At 28.4% G+C, this 22578-nt stretch overlaps 1 protein-coding gene across 1 annotated transcript; it reads left to right on the top strand.

The window, feature by feature from the left end:
- Positions 1-12944: 12944 nt before the first annotated feature.
- Positions 12945-20143, top strand: LOC136986538 (adrenocorticotropic hormone receptor-like). The gene is made up of 2 exons (XM_067284088.1): positions 12945-14335; positions 20064-20143. The coding sequence occupies exon 1, from the start codon at positions 13028-13030 to the stop codon at positions 14324-14326; it is 1299 nt and encodes a 432-aa protein (XP_067140189.1). The 5' UTR covers positions 12945-13027; the 3' UTR covers positions 14327-14335; positions 20064-20143.
- Positions 20144-22578: the final 2435 nt, after the last annotated feature.

The following is a 22578-nucleotide window of genomic DNA, read 5'->3' as shown; positions in this document are numbered from 1 at the left end:
GCTCGGCGATCAGATCTAAATCGAGATATTTCGCTGAAGAAATCAAAAATATTTCGTGAATGAACAGTTTCCAAATAAGATTGTCTGCCAATGAGATTATCTTCTGTTTTTTCAATCCATTTAAACGCTGATATATCTTTTAAAAGTATTAAAGTTAGTTCACTCCGTGTTAACAACTTACAACTCGACGTTCTTCTTGCGATTTTACGTTAAAAAGGAAAAAAAAATCGTTATTTTATTAATTCCGATTTGAAGAAATAACAGAATTTTTATCATCTTTTTCTTTTTATAAAAGTTTAATTTTATTTTAAACACGTTTAAATGAAAATAAATTAAAAAATTTTTAGGGATTTTTCACAAAGATTTCTTTCAGAAGCCATTTCTGGCTTTAAAATATTAATTATAAAATCATTATAATTTGTAATAAAGTCGAAAAATTTAATATAATAATTTATATTAAAGACTTTTATATTAAAAAATTGTTTATATCATTTATTTTCTGGAAAATCTTTACCGTATTAAATTAAAAAATTCTTTAAATTTGATATTGAGAATAAGATTTATTAGCATTTAATGATATTTAACGCTTAAATATGTTTATTATTATTATTATTATTATTTTATAACGATAATATTTTTAATTATAATACTTTAAAGCTTTAATATATTAGAAATGTTTATATCCCGTTTATTATAATCAACAAGCTTAGCTTCAGGAAGATTTTTAAAGTTTCGGCCATTTAATTTTAATTTGTTTATTTTAAGACGTTACTAAAAATCGAGATTTTCTATTTTATTTCTTCGTCCATTGTTTTTTATGGCCAAAATTGGTCATTTTTATGGCCGTTACTGGTGTTTACACGGCCATAACTGATCAAAATGGACACTTGTGGAGTTTTTTCTTTAATATTTATCTCAAAAAAACCGTCACGCTGTTACGGATGTGTAATACTAAACAATATAAAGTAAAATAATAATATGAAGGAAAGTTCGGAGGAGTTCGTAACCCATTTTTTTCCGAGAAGAATGCACAGGCTTCATCAGGATTCCAAAGGGCATTATGATGAAGGCTGTGGTTCCTTCTTCTTAAAATAATATTTTTAATTTTTATTGGTTACATGGTCACATGCACTGTTTACATTATTGTGGTTTATTGCCCTTATATTCATTCTATCCAAGGATTCCCCAGGTTGAAAAACCTTTTGATTTGAAGTAGTTTACTATGCAACTGGTAGGAGCAGTGAGTTAAAATTTGCTTAAAATGGCCAAAAACAGTGGCTTTACTGTATTAAATTAAAAAATTGTTTTGTATACGGTATTGAAAATAAGATATAGTAACATATTCTACAATATTTACGGCTCAAAAATATTATTGCACCTTTTGATTTAACAGCTTAAAATCTTCAATAAAAAAATATATTATAGAAATTAACTTTTTCTGGGAAAAAATTAGAGGAGAATAAATGAAATTGCAAAAATATCAACATTTTTATCTTTTTATTTTACAATATTGAAGACTTTTATATTAATAATAACGGCGCTTTCAGTGATATTATGTTTACAAGAGTGTCACTGATTCTATAAATATTTTCATATTAAATCTATCCCTTCTGTTTTCTAAATATTTAATTCGGAAAATAAGGATTTATATATGTATAAATATTTATTTAATTCTTGTAATTTTTTTCCAGAAAACTGAAGCTTAACAATGAACCTTACAAATACATTACGTGATTAATAGCATCTAAAAAATGCTATTTATCATCTTATACACATATAAATCTTTAGCAGAATTAAAGTTTTATCCCTTCATATTAAAGTTAATATTTAAAGATGATAATTTGATTTATATTCATCTTATTTTTTGCGTGAAATTCAATGAAAGTTAATCAATTTATAAAACAAAAGAAAGACAAATTTGTTCAATTTTATTGTTATGCTTTCCTTTAAAATCTCTCTTTAAATTTACGATGATATAAATTTAACTTTTTTTTTTTTTATTTAAAAATTTTCTATAATTTTTAAGTCAAAAATAAATTGTCCTGTTAAAGCCGTAACGTATATATATATTGATTTTCGGTTAAATTTACCTATGGTATACAAAATGGCGGTTCGTCTCTAATTCCAGCAAACAGAAGGGAAACAGTGGGGACGCACGTTCTAACCTAACCTAACCTGTTTTAATAATTTGGTTGGTAATAATTATGGTAATTTATTAGAATAGGTTAGGTGGAATTAGAGACGAGCCGCCATTTTGTATACCATAGGTAAATCTAACCTTATTTTCTAATGGGAATTATTGTTCTGAGCAGTCATCAAGTGTTCTTAAGTCAAGTTAAATAAATTTATAAAAATAAGAGGCCCTTCCCTTCCACAAAATAATAATAAATATAAAAGAATGAGGCTTAATTATAGCTTGTTTTACCCCTTGTGAATAAATCCAACTCTGCCTCTTAGATACGTAAAGATCTGTTATTTTTAACATTGACTCAACTGAACTAAATCTTAAAATAATATCTATATAACCTTTCAAGAAAATTGTTTATATTGTTTTAAGATATATAATATAATATTGTTTTAAGATATATAAATGTTTCAGTGCTTTATATTCCTAAGAAACTGGTATAAACCTTTAGAGAAGAACTTTCTGTTCTCTCTAAACAAAGTAAAAGAAATCAAAAATAAAAAAAAAACCTTTCCACAACTTTACATTTTAAAAAGTTTAAAGTATTTTACTGATTCCTCTCTTTAAAAAAATATATATCGATTTATAGACGTAGAAAACAATTCTACTTCGGAGATTTGCGTATTAAAATATAATTGCACTTTTTAAAAATGATTTTAAACTGGAGATTTCCCAACTTTTAATACTTTAAGAAGCCCATCAACTTAAATAAAAACTGAAGATCCTTAAGGATTACTTTCTCTACCGAGAGCCAAATCTCCCAAGTACGTTTTCAGATATTTCACTCGTATATCCAGCTCTATTTTTACGGTATATACACTAGTAAATATGTAACTGCTATACATTTTTTTGGTAAATTTTTATCGTATTATGAACACGATTAAATCAGTTAAAATGTGAACATTTATGGAAACGTATCTATTGAATTTCTTTAGTCCCTTCCGTGTGATTCCCGTGCATGGAGCATAAGTTAGAAACATCTGATATAAACTATCGATAGAATAGGCATAGTAACACGTGAGAGATCTGCCTTGTGGGACTTTATACGGGAAATTGACCCTTGTTTGTGTGTTAGACACGTAAAGAAAGCCCAAAAAACTTCACGTGCAGCCGTTGGTCGGGCACGTGTTATCCAGTAGGCACAAATTATCGCTACAGACACGTGAATGACGTAAAATAAACAAAATTTCCAAAATTTATTTTAATTTGAACCGAAAATAAATTAAATTTAGGAATATAAGCTTTGTAGTTTATAGAATTGCTATCTAGATTACCTTTCAAGGTTATTACTTTGAAGGAAATTGAGATAGGAATTAATCTTCTAACACACAGTCAAAAAAAAAAAAAGAAAAAAACACATGCAAATTAGCTTTTAACTGAAACTAAAAGCGTAATGAACAAATTACTATTAAAGATAGATTTCTTTTTAACAGAGGCGTTGAGAGGGATGCATTCAGAAATTATCTTGTACCATTAAATATTCATGATAAATGTCCTCGTAAATCTCAGCAATGGAGAACGGCAGCGAGATTGCTGCCGTTGGAGCTTCCTAATTTTTTTTTTTTTTTTTTGTAATAAATATAAGCACTAATCATGTGACTAGAGAAGATATAGAAACTCGTTTAAACTCGCTCGTGTCAATAAAAAAATAACATTAATTACTTGTATTTTCTTTTCGTTGAATTAGTTATAAATGTTTTGATACTTTTTACAAGACAGAAAACAAGAGTTTTAACTCGAAAAATTTTGTTTCATTAAAATTTAAATTTGGTTTTGATGTATGTATGTATATTAAAAAAAACACGAAACTATATTAAATTCTGGGCTTATTTTTTCCGATTCTATTAAATTTTTCTTTTGATCAAATACTTTATTTTTCTCTGCAGAATTTAATATTTGAACTTGTTGAATTTGAATCTGTAATTAAATCGCTCTATTTACAAGCTAATTCGTCGGAATTTTATAGGGAGAAAAAATAATAATAATAATGAAAATTTTCTATGACAATCGAGAAAAGATAACAAAAATTAAAATTAAAAAAAATGAATAAGATAATGAGCGGAAACATTAAAAAAGAAGAAAAATAAAAACATTAGCGATAATCTTCTCCATAATTTAAAGCTGTGCTGTGTTGTATGGTAATTTATTTCGAGAAAATATCGGAAAGAAGAAGCCGAATTTTCACAAGATGTTACAAAAATTACAAATTAATTATTGCTTATCTTTTTAATGAATTTCTTCTTGCTAAGAAACTTATTCGAGAATGTTATTTAATTTTTAAAAGGTTGAATATTGCAAAAAGTAAAGTTTCTTTTTTTTATTTTTATTCTGATAGATCTGAATTTCATGACTACTAACGATCCGCATCACGGTGATATCACAAGATGCGGATCGTTACTACTGATGAGCAATACTATTATGTAATAATTCCGCAGTAGCGTCTTATCCTATGGGCAAATTGGGCAATTATCTCTGTAATTAATTTCGCTATATTAATTATTTTAATATAATTTAAATGCTAAAATAACAGCTGTTGATATTTTTAAAATATTTTCCTCCAAATTTTAACCGGAGCGGAAGATGTAAGAGATAGTAAAGATTTTTTTTTTTTCTATAACGTTTCAATTCACCGATATAAATAAAGATTGATCTAATGTAGAGCCTTTAAGGAGAGAGAGAATGGAGATTTAATATTAAATATTGTGTAGTGACAGTTCTTGTGATTACATCCGTGAAAAGATACCTCGGATGCCAAGTTATGCTAGCTTCTCAATAATGGTAACGGAGATATTTGCCGATTCCATCAAAAGTTGGGGGTAGACAAATCAATACTACACAAAATGGAGCAGTGAAAAGGATTCGGTTGTCAACTAAGAAACTTTAGATTTTTAAAAGATTGAATTCTATCCATCCGTTCGACATTGAAATCTATTTTTTTTTTTTCTACAAAGAATCCTGCACGTATGGTTGGGATGCAAGACATTTTGTTGTCAAGAAATCTTCCCTTTTTTCCAATATAATAATTTATCTTCCTTTTTAACACTTTTGTATAACCCGAAAATTGAATTTGTTTACAACTTTATATTGTTTGTAATATTTCTATAAAGTATCTTTTGGGAAAGATGGAAATTGTAACAGTTCGATTTAGTTGCGAAGCGAAAGTCTGGGTGTAAATTCTACTTCAAAGATCTCTCTCGAGGATTTTTTATAAGAAAAGCAAATTGGTAGTATGACCAGGAAATTGAATTGGAAACTTGACAAACCAGTTTTATTAGTTGGGGAAAAAATGTAGCAAAAGTAGTGTACAGAATACCCCCAATTTTAATCTATTCTCGTCATTTGAGTTACTTGATACTTTGCACGGATTTAATTCTAATAATTGCGAATAAGCTAGGCAATTTTACATATATTATTTTTATGTTTAATTACCATGACATGCTCGAATGTAAATAAGAATTAAGTTTACTTCTTATGATGTAAATGCGCGTGTACTTAAATGTTTTAAGTGATTTTAATGCTTAATTACGTTGTAACGTTTCTATATAATTACAATACGAAGAGGATGGAAAATAGAGAAATAACCTTAAAAGTTTAACTCTGATTATAATTTTAAGAAGATTAATTTTTCTATTAGTTTTTGTTCAACATTTATTTAAGTCCTTTCAATTATTGTAAAAAAAGATCTATAAATATTAAATTGCAGACATATTTAATTCTTATATAAAATACTTTTATTAACGAATACAAAAATTAATGAAAGAACAGAACAATAAAAGTAAGAGCTTAATTATTATTTTATGTAAATAATTTTTCTTACGTGTTGCTTCAGTTAAATTTTCTTAATTAAGGTTTGGGAGTCGATTTAAAAAAAAATGTATTAAAGCTTTTATTTATATTAAGTTTAATTGTTTTAAAAAATATAAAGTCGAGCGACGTTATTAAAAAGAATTTCGCGTGTGTCTAGAGAAATTAATATTAGAAAAAGCATTTAATTTAACGACTATCTCAATTAAAGTAGCATCGTTACCGAATTTCTTTTTTCTTCTTTATTTTAGTTGAAAAAATTTAAAAATAAAAGTGATGTCAAGTCGTCATTTGATAGCAAAGACGAGGAGAAAAGATAACAAAGATGAGTTAGGTTGGATCTGTCAAGGATTGTTTTCAATCCGAATACCTCTTCGATGCGGTTTGTCTCCTCGGAAACCGAAAATGCTACATCTTCTTTAATTTAGCATAAAATCTGTTGCATACTATAAAGTAAATCACGCAAAAGAACCATTATTCTGAATTCTTTTACATGCAAAGAATTTGACGTTTGAAATTTCCATACAATTTAACATGTTAATGTGTGTGTGTGTGTGTGTGTGTGTGTGTCAAGTACCGCCGAAACTTATTTTCATGCTTAGCACTGTTTATTGTGTGTGAAAAAATGTATAACACTGTACTTTATTTCGCTTAATAAACAATTTCCTTTATAACTATTTTAATGAGTTGTAAAAATAACCAAGAAATCTGTAAGATTTTGATAATTAAATACTAAGCTTTTTGCATGCATTTTTTTTAAACTTTAAAACGGTGTTTAGAAAGCTTTTAAATTATATCTAATTTACATTTTTCTCGAAAAATATACATTTAGATCTATATATATATATATATAAAAGATATTTTTTTTATTTGTTAGATAAAATTCTTTCTTTTGTGATTAGTTTCAGTAGAATGGAAGCCACAAAGAAACAAGAAGAAATAATCAGTTAGGTGAGTAGGCGAAGTTGTAATTAGTTACTGGAAATATTGTCTAAAACTCAATTAGTTATCAGATGTGAATGAAATTTATAAGGAAAAAACATCGCTAACGATGTTTACTCAGTTGTAAGTTATAACAAGAAAATTTTAACAATTTAAAAGATATATCTATTGTTTATGTTTATGCAAATTACTTGTATTAAATTGTAATTTGTTACAAATACAGTACGTATTACAAAGAAAAAATTCCTTACAGTAATTTGTAAAACAAAAGCATTTAAATTAAAAACGTATTCACCTTTCTTACAAAATATAAATTACTATATAACTAACAAATTATTTGTGTGTAAGGTGTGTTTCAAATTTATACGGACACGAAAAAATTAAAGTGAAACACAAATTTGCTGCATTAAATGACAAATGTTTTATTAAAAATAATATGGATTTACATGTTTCTACACTGCAAAAGAAGAATTTTAATCAAACATTAACATTTTGTCACTGAAAATAATGTTTATGAAACTCTTATACAAAAAAACTGTTACATATTTATCCGGACAGGCACTCATTTTATGACTTAAACAGAATATTGTTTAGTTTCAAGCGTTGAAATATGCAAATTAGCTTACATATCTAATTGTAATACAAATTCTTTATGTTGTTCAACGTTCTAAAATGGGTAGAACAAAGAATTTATCTGATTATGAAAAAGGGAAGATTGATGCCTATAAATCACAAGGCAAGTCAATAAGAGAAATTGCAGCATATATAAATCGTCCAAAATCAACTGTTGGTGATTATTTATCAAAAAGACGTGGCAAGGATGTACCAAAATTCAAGACAGGTCCAAAACCCAAGCTTACTCCTCGAGATTGTAGACAAATCATCAAGGTTTGCTCCACAAAACAAACATCAGTAAGAAAAATAAAAAAAGAATTAGACTTGCCTTGTAGCAGCACAACAGTGTGGAGAGTTTTAAATACATCTCCAATGTTAAAATTCAGAAAAAAAGCCGTAATGCCACCACTTTCATTAAAGCACAAAAGTGACAGACTTGATTGGGCACAAAAACACATGACATGGTCCGAAGAATGGATTGAAGTTTTGTTCAGTGATGAAAAAAAATTCAACTTAGATGGTCCAGACGGTTGGAAGTATTATTGGCACGATTTAAGAACCGAAAAACAAATTTTTTCAAAACGCCAAATGGGTGGGGGATCAATAATGGTGTGGGGTGCGTTTGGATTCAACGGAACCACAGATTTAGCATTTATAACTCAAAGAATGAATTCAAAGAAGTATCAAGGCATGCTTGAAGATCATTTATTGGAAGCTGGACCAAATATTTGTGGACCAAATTGGATCTTTCAACAAGACAATGCCCCTGTGCATGCCTCTAAATCAACAAAAATGTGGTTTAAACGTAAAAATATTAATCTGATGACATGGCCTGCTAGAAGCCCTGACCTGAATCCGATGGAAAATCTTTGGGGGATGATGGTTCGTACAGTTTATGCCAATGGAAAGCAGTTTTCCACAATTCATGATTTGAAGGCAGCAATTTCAGATGCTTGGGATAAACTTAAGATTGAATTCCTTCAGAATCTAATTGAAACAATGCCTAATCGAGTATTTAATGTAATTAAGTTAAATGGTGGTTACATTGGCCATTAAATTGTAAGAAAACTTTGCAATTTGAAACCTGTCCGGATAAATATGTAACAGTTTTTTTGTATAAGAGTTTCATAAACATTATTTTCAGTGACAAAATGTTAATGTTTGATTAAAATTCTTCTTTTGCAGTGTAGAAACATGTAAATCCATATTATTTTTAATAAAACATTTGTCACTTAATGCAGCAAATTTGTGTTTCACTTTAATTTTTTCGTGTCCGTATAAATTTGAAACACACCTTATGTTCATATAAAAAATGAAGAATAGATAAATCAAAATACAATATATATCAATTTGAATGAAAATTCTATATATAAAAATTATTAAATTTTTGTATGTAAGATTTTTCCAGTTTTACATATTTACAATATATTATTGTATACATATTTTCATAATTTTCAAACCGAAAAAATATGTATATAATAAATGAATATACTGAAAAAATATGTATACGATTACACACATACTTATTACATATATAATGTACTCTTACACCACATGTGTGTTATGTATTGTATATTTGTACTATATCAAGTATAGATTTAAGAGGGTGATAGGGGGTACTGCCTGCCCTCCGACTTTTTACTCCTAACGGAAGTTCATTACTTTTTTGTGTGTTTCTTAACGTTATTGGGATTCAATTTTTAAAAATTGTAGACCTATAAATTTACATTGGCGTTCGTCTGATGTCTGTACTACTTTCATTTGAGAACGGAATTAGATAGATGACTGGCATGACTTAATCGTTAACAGGAAAAGTACGATGTACAGGGGCAAGACACTAGTAAAATTGAGAGCATTGTAACGATGTCATAATAAATAACTGCTCGTTTTAAACATTACATTTTTATTATTTCAGTCGATTTCATTACACAAATTTAGCAATCGTTTCCCTAATATTTTTTCTGGATCTTCCCTTTATGTATTGTATAAAGTGTATAAATTTAACTTTATTTTTTACACGAAGATAAATGATTATCATTTTTTTTTTAATTTAAATTTAATTTGTAGCATTATTGCAGTAATTCTACATTATCATCGGTGAGATGACAAAGTGTTTTCAATTCTCACATTTCACAAATATAAAAGTTAATTAGAAAATTCTCAATTTAAAATTTTTCCTTTTTAAAAACATTTTTTTTAATTGCCATTGCTGATAGCAGTAATTAAACTAACAAGACGTTATTTTAAATTCGAAAAGATGAATATTTTGTATGTATTTTACCTTATTACTTCGATAATTAAGGCTTTCGAGGATCACTTTTTTTTTTTTTTTTTTTTTTTTTTTGGTCATTTAGATCGATATGTTTTCTTTAATTAGATTTATAAGTGAAAATTATTAAACAAATATTGACATTAATCAGTATATTTAAAGCATTAAACCCAACGAATTTTTTTTGAAAATTTCTATACAGAATGCAAATATTTACATTTTTCAATAATTCTATTAATTATATATTTAAAATTAATGTTGTTTACTCTATCTTGTTGCGGTGCTACCTTATATATATTTTTTTTTTAAGTGTAAAATTTGAAGGGAGTGTGATATTAATCGTTTCAAATTTTCGTTTTCTCTTAACAGAATAAATAAAAATTCTTATTTTATGTTATGTGATCGTAAAATTGCTTTAGAAAATTCTGAAAATATGACAAGAGACGTGATTAAAACAAAATTAATTACCATAATTGTAATAAGGATCAGACGATACCCTACTTACTTCATTCATCTTCCAATATATTTATTTTATTTTCTGTCATTTAAGAGAAAATATTCAATGTTATTTCATTCTAGAACAATTCATTATGTCAGAATTTTTATATTATAATTATTTAACTTAAGTTAAAATTTTAAAAATGTTTAACAAAATGTCGAGATACTTTAACAAAGATCAGATCTTTGGTTTGACACTTGATAAATCTTTGCGAGTAAAGTATTTATCAAGGGAAAGAAAAAAACTGTTTAAAATTGGTAAGTAAGTGGATGAAAGATGTTGTTATAAGTTTATAAATAGTTTTAAAATAGTTTTTTTTTTATTACCTTAATAGCGAAGAGTGTTTCGCATCTTAAGAGAGTTACACCAAATGATTCGTAACATTCTTAATTGAGTTGGAATATTTTCATATTTTTTACCTTATTTTCACGTAAAAAACCTTCAGTGCGTTATTTTAAAAGGTTTTTTTTAAAAAATATTTTCAATTTTTAACAGGAAATTTTAAGAACAAAAGTTTAAAATCAAAGAAAAAAAAAAGAGACATTCGTTTAAAATAATTTACTTCTAAAAAGTTTTCCAATTAGCATATTTATTAAACTTTTAATAATAAAACAAACTTTAAATATTAAATTTAAATTACTGTAACTTTATTTTTATAAAATTTAAATACTTAATTTAAAAAAGTCAATAATAAAATATATTTAAATTCGTCAACTTATGCCGATTTTAAGTTGATTAGATTTCACGTTTTAAATATTTATTTTGTTGTTCAAATAAGCATAAGTTGAGAACGTTGTCTTATTTAATGTTTAAATTACTGCTCCGAGTTTGAAAAAAAAATTACTTATATGCGATAGATGTGATCGGCATTCACATTTTTCATCAATAACTATAGAATAAACGACTTCCCCCAGGCAGAAAAGTTGTTTGTTTCAAGAGGATACCAATTTTCAGTAAAAGGAATTCTAACTTTTCACTGAGTACATACTTATATCGAGTTCTTTGACTCCATCAGGAGGCATTAAAATAAACAAATTTACTATATTTTACTAAATTAAATAAAAATAACAAGTTTAAAATACCTAAAAATTAGTCAAATCTAGTGATGCGGAGGATGGAGATCCCCCGCATCACTAGATTAAAATTTGAATAAAATATTTTTATCGTCAAATAATAATTTCTTAATTTTATTAACATATTTAAATAAAGTTTAGCGTAACTACATTAACTGTAAATTCGTGTTATAATTGTTTTTAATATAGTGAGTCTATTAATGTAATGTAATTAGCGGAACTACATCAGCGTTTCCTTTATTTTCGGCTCATTTCCTCTCTGACAGTGAATATAATTAATGCTGTTATATTAAATTTCAATAACTATGCAGTGATAGGCCTACGTTCCAAAATTAGCACTTCAAACAAATCGAACATTTTGAAAGGACGTTGTGCATTAACTATCAAAATGTATATCTAATCATTGGTAAGCTACCTGAAGCACTTGTTGTTGATTTCCTTTCTTTCCTTGATCGCTCCTCTCTTTTTCCCCTTTGTATTTGTTAGAAAAATGTCTGTTCCAGATGTATTAGTTCTTAACTCTGTTCGCGTGTCTGATCAAATTACTTTACTTGGCTTCCAATGAAAGATATTAACCAAACTGAACCTACAAGTTACCAGAAGTACTTACTCACTCCCTTAAAAAAATTGAATAGATTCCTTCTGTTTCATTATTTATATGCCGTAATGCATTGATAACTGTATTGTGACAGTATAAATTCTGTTAATAACAACATTACACGATTATCCAATTAAGAAAAATATTTAGTACTTCTGAATTTGGCACGTTGACACTCTGGAATGAAGTAAACTGTAATTAAGTTTAAAAACGTGTTTTATTTTAGTTCTTTGAAAGCAAAAAAAGAAGAAAAATGTGTGTCAAGTGTCCCAAAAAGTTTGTCGGTGTGAGATTTTTTTTAATTGTTATTTTTTGCTTAATTATTTTAATGTGGCTTTATAATAGAGTAGTGTTTAAATGGCGCCAAGTGCCCATTAGCCATCTGTCTCCGTGATACGGAAGAAAAGAATAGCACGTGGCTATTGTGTAAGGCTGGGAAGTAGAAGACGAGAAAGGCGAAAGATTTATCTTTGACTCAAAAAAGATATTCACAAAAGACACGACAAAGGAGGAACTTAGCCAATCAGTCAAAGACACGTTCTGCTCTTCACAGCGATTGTATGGGGGAGGTTGTTTATTTTTTTAAAAATAAAATGTAGGTCGTTATCAGCCCGGTCGAGAGTCATTAGTTTAAATTTTATCAATAAACTATTGTCAAGTTGCAGTCAGCGTGTCAAACGGCGTGATCAATACTCGTTCGGATTTGTTTGATGTGTAATGTAGATTAGAGTTTTGCTGTCTGTATAAATTAGATTGGACGTAAAGAAGTAAATTTCCGGTATTGATACTTAAATTCTAAAATAAAACTAATTTTATAAACAAAGATAAACAGGAATACTTTAAACGCGTACTAGAAAGGCATCGTCGGTCGCAATTAAGGAAAGAATGTCAACAACAGATAGTTTCCATCATTTTGACTTACTGTGACGTCACGCAGTTGGGGAAACGAAAGCAAAGTGAAGTCTGTTGGAGCGGCCAGTGTGTGGCTGTGAGCGTGCGAGATCAATGATACAGTGGTGTAGTGTGGCCAACAGGCATAGTCATGCCAACATCGCCTCGTGCGGGCAAGCAATGGAACCGTTCCATGTCATTCTCTTCTTTATGGAAGGCGGAGAGGAAGATTCGTCATGCGGCGTACAGGATGATCAGAGGAACGGACGGATTAAGACAGAGCTCGGACACCTGGACGTACACGTCGTGGCTGAAAGTGAACTCATCCCCTTTAGAGGTGCAGCAGTCGTCTCTTCTGTACCGAACTAACTCGACCGTCTCCTTAAACGAAACAGATAACGAAAATCAAGTTAATCTTCGTGAATTATACAGCGTCTTCATTCCCGTAATGTTGACAGGTTGTGTCTTATCTCTTTTAGTTAATCTTGTGATTTTGGTATGCGTCAGATATGTCAGACGTCCTCTAAAACCCACTCTGTGTTTTAGCATCAGTTTATCGATAACTAATGCTTATGCAATGACTGTTTTGGCTATTGGTTTAATAGTTAACAGCTTACTCCCCACCGTCTACGGCTGGAAAATGGAACCGTTTTATAACTGTTATTTTCTGGCTCTGGAGGCGTTTCGAATGGGAGGTTTGATAGCTTCCGTGCTGCATCTGTTAGCATTAGCTGTTAATCACTACATCGGGATACTACGCCCCTTACATTACGCAGCTACGGTTACCAGAGGGGCCGCCAGAATGACTATAATTGCCATTTGGATAATCCCACTGCTCTTCTTCTTCATATACTTCTCCAGTGTACCAGCAGAAGGTTTTCAAGCCCTCAATTGTTTAAAGGTCGATTTCTTATTCGCTAGTACATACCGTCTGACAGTGTCATTGTTATTCTTCATGCCTCTTTTAATGATGACTTTCATGTACATCCATATTTTTTTAGCCTTTCGTAAACAAAAATCCACTTTTATCAATTATCCCACAGCTACCAAACTACACAAAAACGTTAAGGCGGTCATAACGACCTTGTTCATTCTCGGTACTTACCTGATAGGCTGGATGCCGGCTGTTATGTTCTTTGCACTCACTTGTAACGATTGTCCCGTGCCTCTATTGAATATACCCGAAAATGTGCGTGTGACTATAAGTATTTTTAACAACTCTATGATCGTAGTTAAATCGTTTATCGATCCAATTATATACGTCATTCGAATGCCAGAAATTAAGGAAGCCTTGAAGTCTATGTGGAGGGCACCTTGCAGTTTCGAAAGGGAGGAAGTAAGCAGAGTCGACTTAGGCCAATTTTCTCGCACACAAAAGAATTCAATTTCAATTATGTCTTGTCATAATCGCAAGACCGAACAGAATGGAAACAGGAATCTAACCATGTGATCTTCAACCGTAAGTATCACTTTTCTTTTTTTTTTTTAAATTTAAATCCTTACAAATCTACTCGGAAGAATTATATATAGTATGAATATGTACTTCTTTGTTATAATTCTTTCTAACAGATGGAATAGACACCCACATTTCCTATCTGTAGGCAGGTTTGCGGCGATAGAAATGTGTGGGTTGAGGCGTATAATAGGTGATAATTTCGAAGGCGAAATCTACGTTAACAATATAAATATTTTCTTGTATAGAACGTAAGTTTAACTGCATAATTAAATCTATATCCGGTATTAAATTCTCGAAAGTATCATAAAAATCAATTATTCCTCTGGGTATCTTCGTTACATATATCTTGGCGAATTCGAGCGTTGTGTTTAATATTCATTCATTAAAGAAACCTGATAGATGTTAATGCCGGCATCACATATATTACTTGTATGTTAACGTTTACATCTATTAAGTCTGTTCCATCTGTTCCATTAAATATATGAAGATTTGTTATCGTCTCCGGGGAATTGGCATAGAGATTTGATTTCCATAAGTTATTTATACCTTTTAGAAAGCCGATGTCACGTAATTTACATACAAACAGTTATAGAACCCGGGCGTTTATAGTTAGTAAAATGGCATCCTAAGTCTACTTCGTTAACCGTAACCATTTATGTTTGTGTAAATTACATACTAGTTAATGAGGAATTCAAAATATTCGAATAGTGATCATACGTGATGGATTTACACGTGTCCGTGTAAGAATTTAAATTTTAAATTTACTTCTGGCTGCTCGTTTTATTGATTTCCTTTCGTTTATTGATTGAAGTTTTAGAAAACTGAAAATTGTTATTTTTATTTTTTTCTTTATTTAATATATAAATGCCTATATTTAAAGCCAAAAAAATAATTAAATAATAAAAACAAAATCCATTATTCGATAATTTAATAAGTCAAGGAAATTAGTTTTAACTTCGTAAACATATCGAACGTGTTTTATATAAAGTTTATATACATAAAAAAATAAAATTTTTGTGTAGAAATTATTTGGTGAGGTCTTAAGTCAATTAGGGCATTATCGAGGTATTCTAGTAACGTGTTAATAGCACTTTTGCGAATAAATGGAGCAGATAGTAATGGCTGCAGCAACTGATTGAATTTATCGAATGGAAAACATTATCAATTCTTTTCATATAGTAAACAAAAAAGAAGAAAAAAATGTATTATTTTCTTAATGTAATGTAAATTGAATACTTATTGACCTTCAGAGAACGTTCGACTCGATTCGCATAACAAAAAAAGATCTCTAGTCAATCAATAGACTTTGAATAAGTGTCTGATTACAAAGAAAGATGTCTGTAATCTCCACGGTACAAACTTCAAATACAAAAGTGGTGGATTCTGATTAAAAGAATGTCATTTGATCTTCGAATTACTTCCTTCTTTCATTATCAGATATAATATATTGAGGCTATCAAATCTCTACACTTGACCTGCTAATCCAATATTACTAAAGGGGATAATAATTACTTTGATTTCGTCTACGATTATTCAATAGAAACATGTTTCCAAGCTCTTTTATCTATTTAGATAAAAGCTATTATATTTTTAAAAATTTTGAATAGAATTATAGATTTTCGATGTTTTAATTTGTTAAAACCTTGCCGTAAACTTATAACAAGTCACTCAACAAGTAGAACTTTTATAGATGTAAGCTTGAAAGATATACAGTTAAACCTCGATATACCGCCCTCCTAAATAGCATCATTCACGTAAAGTATCAATAAATACTCGTGACGGATTTTCCTCACAAATATTAAATAGTAATTCACAGGTATTGAAGCTTCTCCAATTCACTAAGTACTCTTCATTAAGGGTACAGATATTGCATTATAAACATTATCACCAAATTACATGCCTTTCAAACACTGGAACTGAAAATGTGTGTGTAAAAAACACTCATTGCTAGACTATATATATAATTAATATTGATTAAGACACTTCAGTTTAACGTCACACTCGATTTATTGACAATTTCGTAGACAAACAGTGGCGCTATATCGAAACGTAACTGCAATCGTCTTTTGATATTGTATATGACAATTAATTTAAACTGATTTAAAAATTGATGTTCCTGTTTAATTATTAAAAACTTTTAAAATTATTTTTTTTTTTTAAGTTTAAAATTTAAAAATTCTCATATTCTTTAAATGACAAATGTATACACGATTTAATACGTATCGTAGCATTTAGAATTGTATTTCTTTAAATTAATACTCAAATTAAACGTTTTATTTATTATAGAAATTAGATTTCTCGTTGATGACGACAAAAATTGATGGCAAACTTTATATTATTTGTATAAATTTATCGATTTTAATTTTCGGTAAAGCTTAAAATTGATTTTTAAAGCCGGAAGATAAGGTTACGTTCTAATCAAAATTTCGTTTATTAAAATTACCAGAAAAAAAAAAAAAATAATATATTTCCTTTAAGAGCTGAGCCATAGAAAACCTTATTATTTTACCTAAAAATTCCCTCTGGCAACAAGGAAAAAATACAAAAAAATTTAAACGATTTTTTTTTTCAATTTCTTTATCATCATCATTAAAGCAAATTCTTCATAAAATATTATTGTTGAAAACAATTCTTTTCTAGAAAATTCAACAGAAAAAGATTTGCCTTCTCCCGAGTTTACATAACTGTCTTAAATCGAAGTTAAATTATTCTAGTTAATAAATATTGTTTTAAAAATAAAATTAAAAAAAATGCATTCAAACTTTGACTTAACGTCGTCGTTTGTTTACCTGTGAAATTGCATTAGATCAAGCGTGAGGTTAAATCGAAGTACCTCAAATAATAAGAATTATATATAGCAATGAAGTATATATATACAGATGTGTGTTTGAAAGGTTGAAAGTCACGTGGAGGGGATCTCTGTTTAATATTTAAGGATAACATCCTTAAATATTAAATAGAGATCCCCTCCACGTGTTTACAAGTATTTGGCAATTTACGCGGGTGGCGTTAAACCGAGGAACATCAAAGAATAATAATGAGATGTACTGTACAGTACGTACAAATCTGAAAGTCACGAAAAATTTATATACAATGTTTATCCTTTCACGACTTTTCATTAGCGTTGTATTTAGGGGGATGCTATATCGAGTTTTGAATGCATAGCAAGAGTTTAATCGCACAAAACAGTAAATAATTTGCCTGTTTAATGGAATAATATTAATTCGCTTCGATAATTAAAATGTATAAAAGAAAACTGAAGAATTTTTTTCAGATAATTTAAATAATTATATTATTTTCGAGTCGAAAGAATAAAGGCAGCTATTCCTAGTATGCAGTAATGAATTTTCTTGCAGAAAACCCAAGCAGGTTATGGAAAATCAAAAAAGAACTATCAGGAAATTCCTTAACGCATCTCTTCCCATTTCCATCCATCTGCTCTCTATTGACTGCTTCTTGGGCGTTCAACAAAATATCTTTTTACTTTTTTTTTTCCTCTTCAGGTACTTCGACCAAGTTCAAATTTTACTACTAAAAAACGATTTAACACTGTTCTTAAAGTAAATGAGCGTTAGAGATATAGAGCCTTGTATCTCTCATAAAAGAAGAAGAATATTTTTTATCGATAATATTAAAGAAAAATCATTAAAAAAAACAATTTTTTCTAACCATAAAGTAATGGAGCTTTACAATTTCAACACGTGGTTGGAGATTGAAGCCGTGTGTCAAGCCGTAAACGAGAAAATTAAGCGCTCTAATTCAATTAGACTTTCATATAGGGTCTAATCTATCAAATTTGCCCCTCCGAGACCTTATTTATGTACTGAGAAGTTTAGTTTAAAGCCCTAAATTTAAAGTTAAACGCGTTTAAATAATTTAATTAATACTTTAAGTTTTTCTTTATTGATAACAAAACAATTCGATTTTCTTGTCTATTACTTTTTAAAACCGACCAAAACGTTATAAAACATCTAAAAAAACAAGTAGAATGAAATCAAGTTATTCTTAAAGCTGAGCAAATAAAAAGAATCTTTAATTGAAGGCTCAATTCTATTCTGTTTTGTGGACTGTTTGGAGAGTTGAGTAATCCCTTGATCCCTTATAAAAAGACCTTCAATGGTTCATTTGTTGTACAGTTAAGATAGCAAACAAAACAGAAGATATTTTGGATGCGTCATCTCGAATCTAAACGATTTTATATACCTTCAATAGAAGAAAGGAGATAGCGTTAAGAACTTTACACCCAAAAAAAAAACGAAAAAACAAACGTTTTAAACCTTGTTAAATTGTAACTTTGACTAACTTTTTAAGAAATTGTATTTTTTTTTAATAAAATATATATTTTTTTGAGTAGAAAAATGACTAGATGGAGCGAAACTTGAGCGTGTTTCAAGCAACCATTTACTCAATATTCCCAACAAACTTGATTATATATTTGTTTTCCAGTATTATAGACAGTTACCTGTATTATTTTTTTGACATTTACGTGCCTACCGATACTATATCTGGCAGATCGAACGTTGAATCCTTTAATATTATTGTTTGCCAGTAATAATTTTCATAGTAGACGTTACAGTTGTTTTACGTCATTTTCTTTGTCTCGTTTCCTGTTTTCAACATTACTTCTCCTGTTTCTACGTTAAACGGCATTGTTTTTATCAGACTGAAGGTCTATCGGGTTGCTTGTTACCATCCTTTCTTTCCCCCAAATTGTATGGTTTTTTTATCCTTTGTTACCCGCCATGTAATTGTTTCCTGGATTTAATGGTTAAAGACTCTATTAATTGTATAACGATTAGATTTATCGGAATAATTTAAGCGCAATCTACTTTAAGATCGTGAAAATAGCATTAAAAAAATATATTAATTATAATTAACACTTGGAAAGCTTTGAGTGCTTTCGTAATATTTATCATTAATCAAGCACGATGATGATTATAAACACTTCATTATAATCAAAAATTTCTCAGAAAAATATATATTTATATAAAATTATAAGAAACAAATCTGTTGTATTGAGATTTCCTTGACTCTCTCTTTTTTTTAATCCTTACATAATTCGCTCCTATTGACCTTAATTAGGAACTGTGAAATAATTAGGCAACTTAATCCCGTTGAAGACAGACATTTTAGTAAAATATAAGAAGTTGAATGTAATAATACCGTTACTAAATGTATTTTTAATGTTTAAAAATTTAATTAGAATAATCAACTTAGTTTTATTTTTTAATTCGTTAGAAGAGATTAAAGCCATCATTAGTCTAATCCTTGTATCAAAAGTGTTAAATTATTTTCTTGTTTAAATTAGACTATAATCGTATCGATAAAACAATTTATTTTTTTTTTTAAATTCGTTAATTATTCGAAAATTTCGTAACATAATTGTTATCTTCTATCGATTTTTACATTGTATAATAGAATATTTAAGGTCAATTTAGGTAAGTGGCTTGCTTGAAACCTGTTGTTATTTTTATTTATTCATTTATTTACTAAATTGCAAAAACATTAATATTTCATAGTTAGTTTATAAATAAAATTTGTATAATTTCCTCGCTTAAAGTTGTATAAATTCTTTAAATATTTAAGCATTTGTTTAAGTTCCTGTTCGCTTCTATAACTGAGTTTCCTTCTAGCTATTTTCTAGCATCTTTACCATTTTTTTTTTAATGCTAAAATTAATGTTTTTAATTGGAAATTACAATCATAAAGTATTGATTTCGTCCATTTTCAGGCAACTCGAGCAGTAAAGTAACCGGATAAACTAAGGTGATACATGTTAGCAACAAGGGAGACAAGATAGATTAACAGTGGAAAAATTGTAACGTGTTTTCTTTTTTCTTCACATTTGATTTATTTCTCTTTCATTGATTGTACAAAATATATTATTATTAAATAAAAAAACTTCTATATTTGATTGAAACTTTATTATTTTTTAATTATCCTAACTAAATTTGTGCCTAATATAACCGGTAATTCGAGAATATCTCGTTGCATTAATGCCTCTATTGGGAGTAGTTAACAATGGCTTCTGGATGGAAGGGTATGTACTGAATGTAAGAGATACGTCATTATAGATTTTGTAAGGAAGCAACATACCGTTTGTGTCATCTCTTATCTAATACTTTAAGTAATTGGACACCAATTAAGTGATTAGCAACAGTGGACATCCAAACAGGTTATCTCGCTACTTTCCTTAATAGAATACAGGTGACACCGATATTGTATGGTTGTTGCGGCGGCTGTCAATCCAAACTGTGATGAAAATATTGATTAAATTTCATTGCACTGTGTATAATAAATATCCGGCGAATATTTTTAATTATTATTTTTACCAATAATTTAATTCGTTTACAAATACAAAGAATCTTCTCCGGTTACCCGAACACTTTCAATGCAACTTTTAATTATAAAAAGTACTAATTATAAGAGAAGGGAATGTAAAATTATAATTTAACTTTTATACAAAAATAAATAAATACGAAATTAAGCGCAAATTTACTTCTAAAATGGCGTAAAAAACACCTCTAAAATAATTACATAAAATATCGATGCACATATATAAAAATACGAGCTAAAGTTTTATAATTCAAATACTTTTATTTAAAGTTTACAAGAGAACAATATATTATTTAATAGCCATTGGGTTAAACCACTTAAATTTAATTATTTATCCTTGCATCGTGTACATTTCGAGTAAGACGATAATGGTTATTGTTACATTAGTTGGATAGGCAGGAAGTTTAGCTAAGAAACTTTTCTCTCGGAGGAACCATCTATTTGATTGACTCTGACATATATTGAAAGGTAAACTGTTAGGAAAAGTTGTCAGTCACAAGCCAATACAGTTTTATCGTTCATGCTGGATGTATAGTAATTTGGTCTGTCGAACAACGATAAGATTACGTTGATTCTTTTGTTCTTTTTTTCCCTTCTTCTCACAGGTACATTGTCAACATTATGACGAATGACAGCGTCTTTCTTCTGTCTCCTCCTGATCTTTCTATTGATACACTTCATCATTTATCATACTCCCAAAGAGATGTTAATCCTTTTTTCTTCTTCCTCTTCGTTCTTCTTCGATTCTGTCTTTTTAATAATGTCGAGGATGAACTGCATTAGATAGTCAAGAGCTATATAAATTAGTTAGTTATTCCCTAATGGACTAATCAGAAATTTGCATTCAGTGCAAGTTTAATACATCGTAAGCTTGATCAATGGCTAATCATGATGATTATTGTTGCTCTTAACAGAATGAATGGAGAGGCAGAGACGTGAAAGAATCGAATAATTTATTATATAAATTATTCTAGAATTAAATCTTTAATTAATTGCGTTTTATATATATATAATTATAAATTATTGTGTTGAATGATTTGAATTAAAATAGACAAAAATTTAATCATTTTTATTTTTATTTTAAAAACATATTTAAATTGAATTTATAAATAATTATAAAAAGTCAATAAAAAAATTAACTTTGTTTTAAAAAAGACTAAAAAATAGAATATTTAATAAAATTTACAAACTCAAAATTAATTTAATTATTTAACAAGAAATATCACATCAAACAATAAATTGGCTTAAGTAAAAGTCTTGTCTTGGGATTAACTCAATGAATAACAAAAAATCAAGAAGGAAAACAAGAAAAAAATATTCCTCTAATGAGCCATTTTACTTTTGCTTTATCTCCATAGACATCAAGCTCATCATCATTAATACAATTTCGATTAAAGGAATAATAATAATAATCATCACATCTCTCCAATCTGATTGAAAAAACAATAATATCCTTATCTTATGATATAATAAAATTAAACTTGAAACCATTCTACATTAATTTTACTTATAAAACTTATCAAATTTTAAATATTAAATTAGATATAATCTTTTATATATTGTGTTATAAAAACATAATGATTTGAATATTTCAACACAATTATAATTTATAGTCAGCTTTTATGAATTAATTGTTACAAATTGACATTTTAAACCACGTTAGATATCTTATATAAACTATAAATATCATCTTAATCCTAGATTAAGAAGATACTTCATCATCATTTTAACTGGACAGCAATTAGACTAAGCGAAAATAAATAGGTTGCTCTAAAAATTTCATGCCCATCCATCTTTATTTTACAGTGTGTTAATCTTTAATGGTGATAGAAAACAGGACTGTATATTTTTAAACTGTCAAAATTATTTTATTTTTATAAAAATATAATTTAAACCTGCACACACACCTA

This window comes from Centruroides vittatus, unplaced genomic scaffold (assembly GCF_030686945.1).
Source record: "Centruroides vittatus isolate TY-2023 unplaced genomic scaffold, ASM3068694v2 scaffold_1152, whole genome shotgun sequence".
In the NCBI taxonomy this organism is placed as follows: Eukaryota; Metazoa; Arthropoda; class Arachnida; order Scorpiones; family Buthidae; genus Centruroides; species Centruroides vittatus.
The sequence above is the reverse complement of the archived record's forward strand: the minus strand, read 5'-3'. Positions and strand labels throughout refer to the sequence as shown.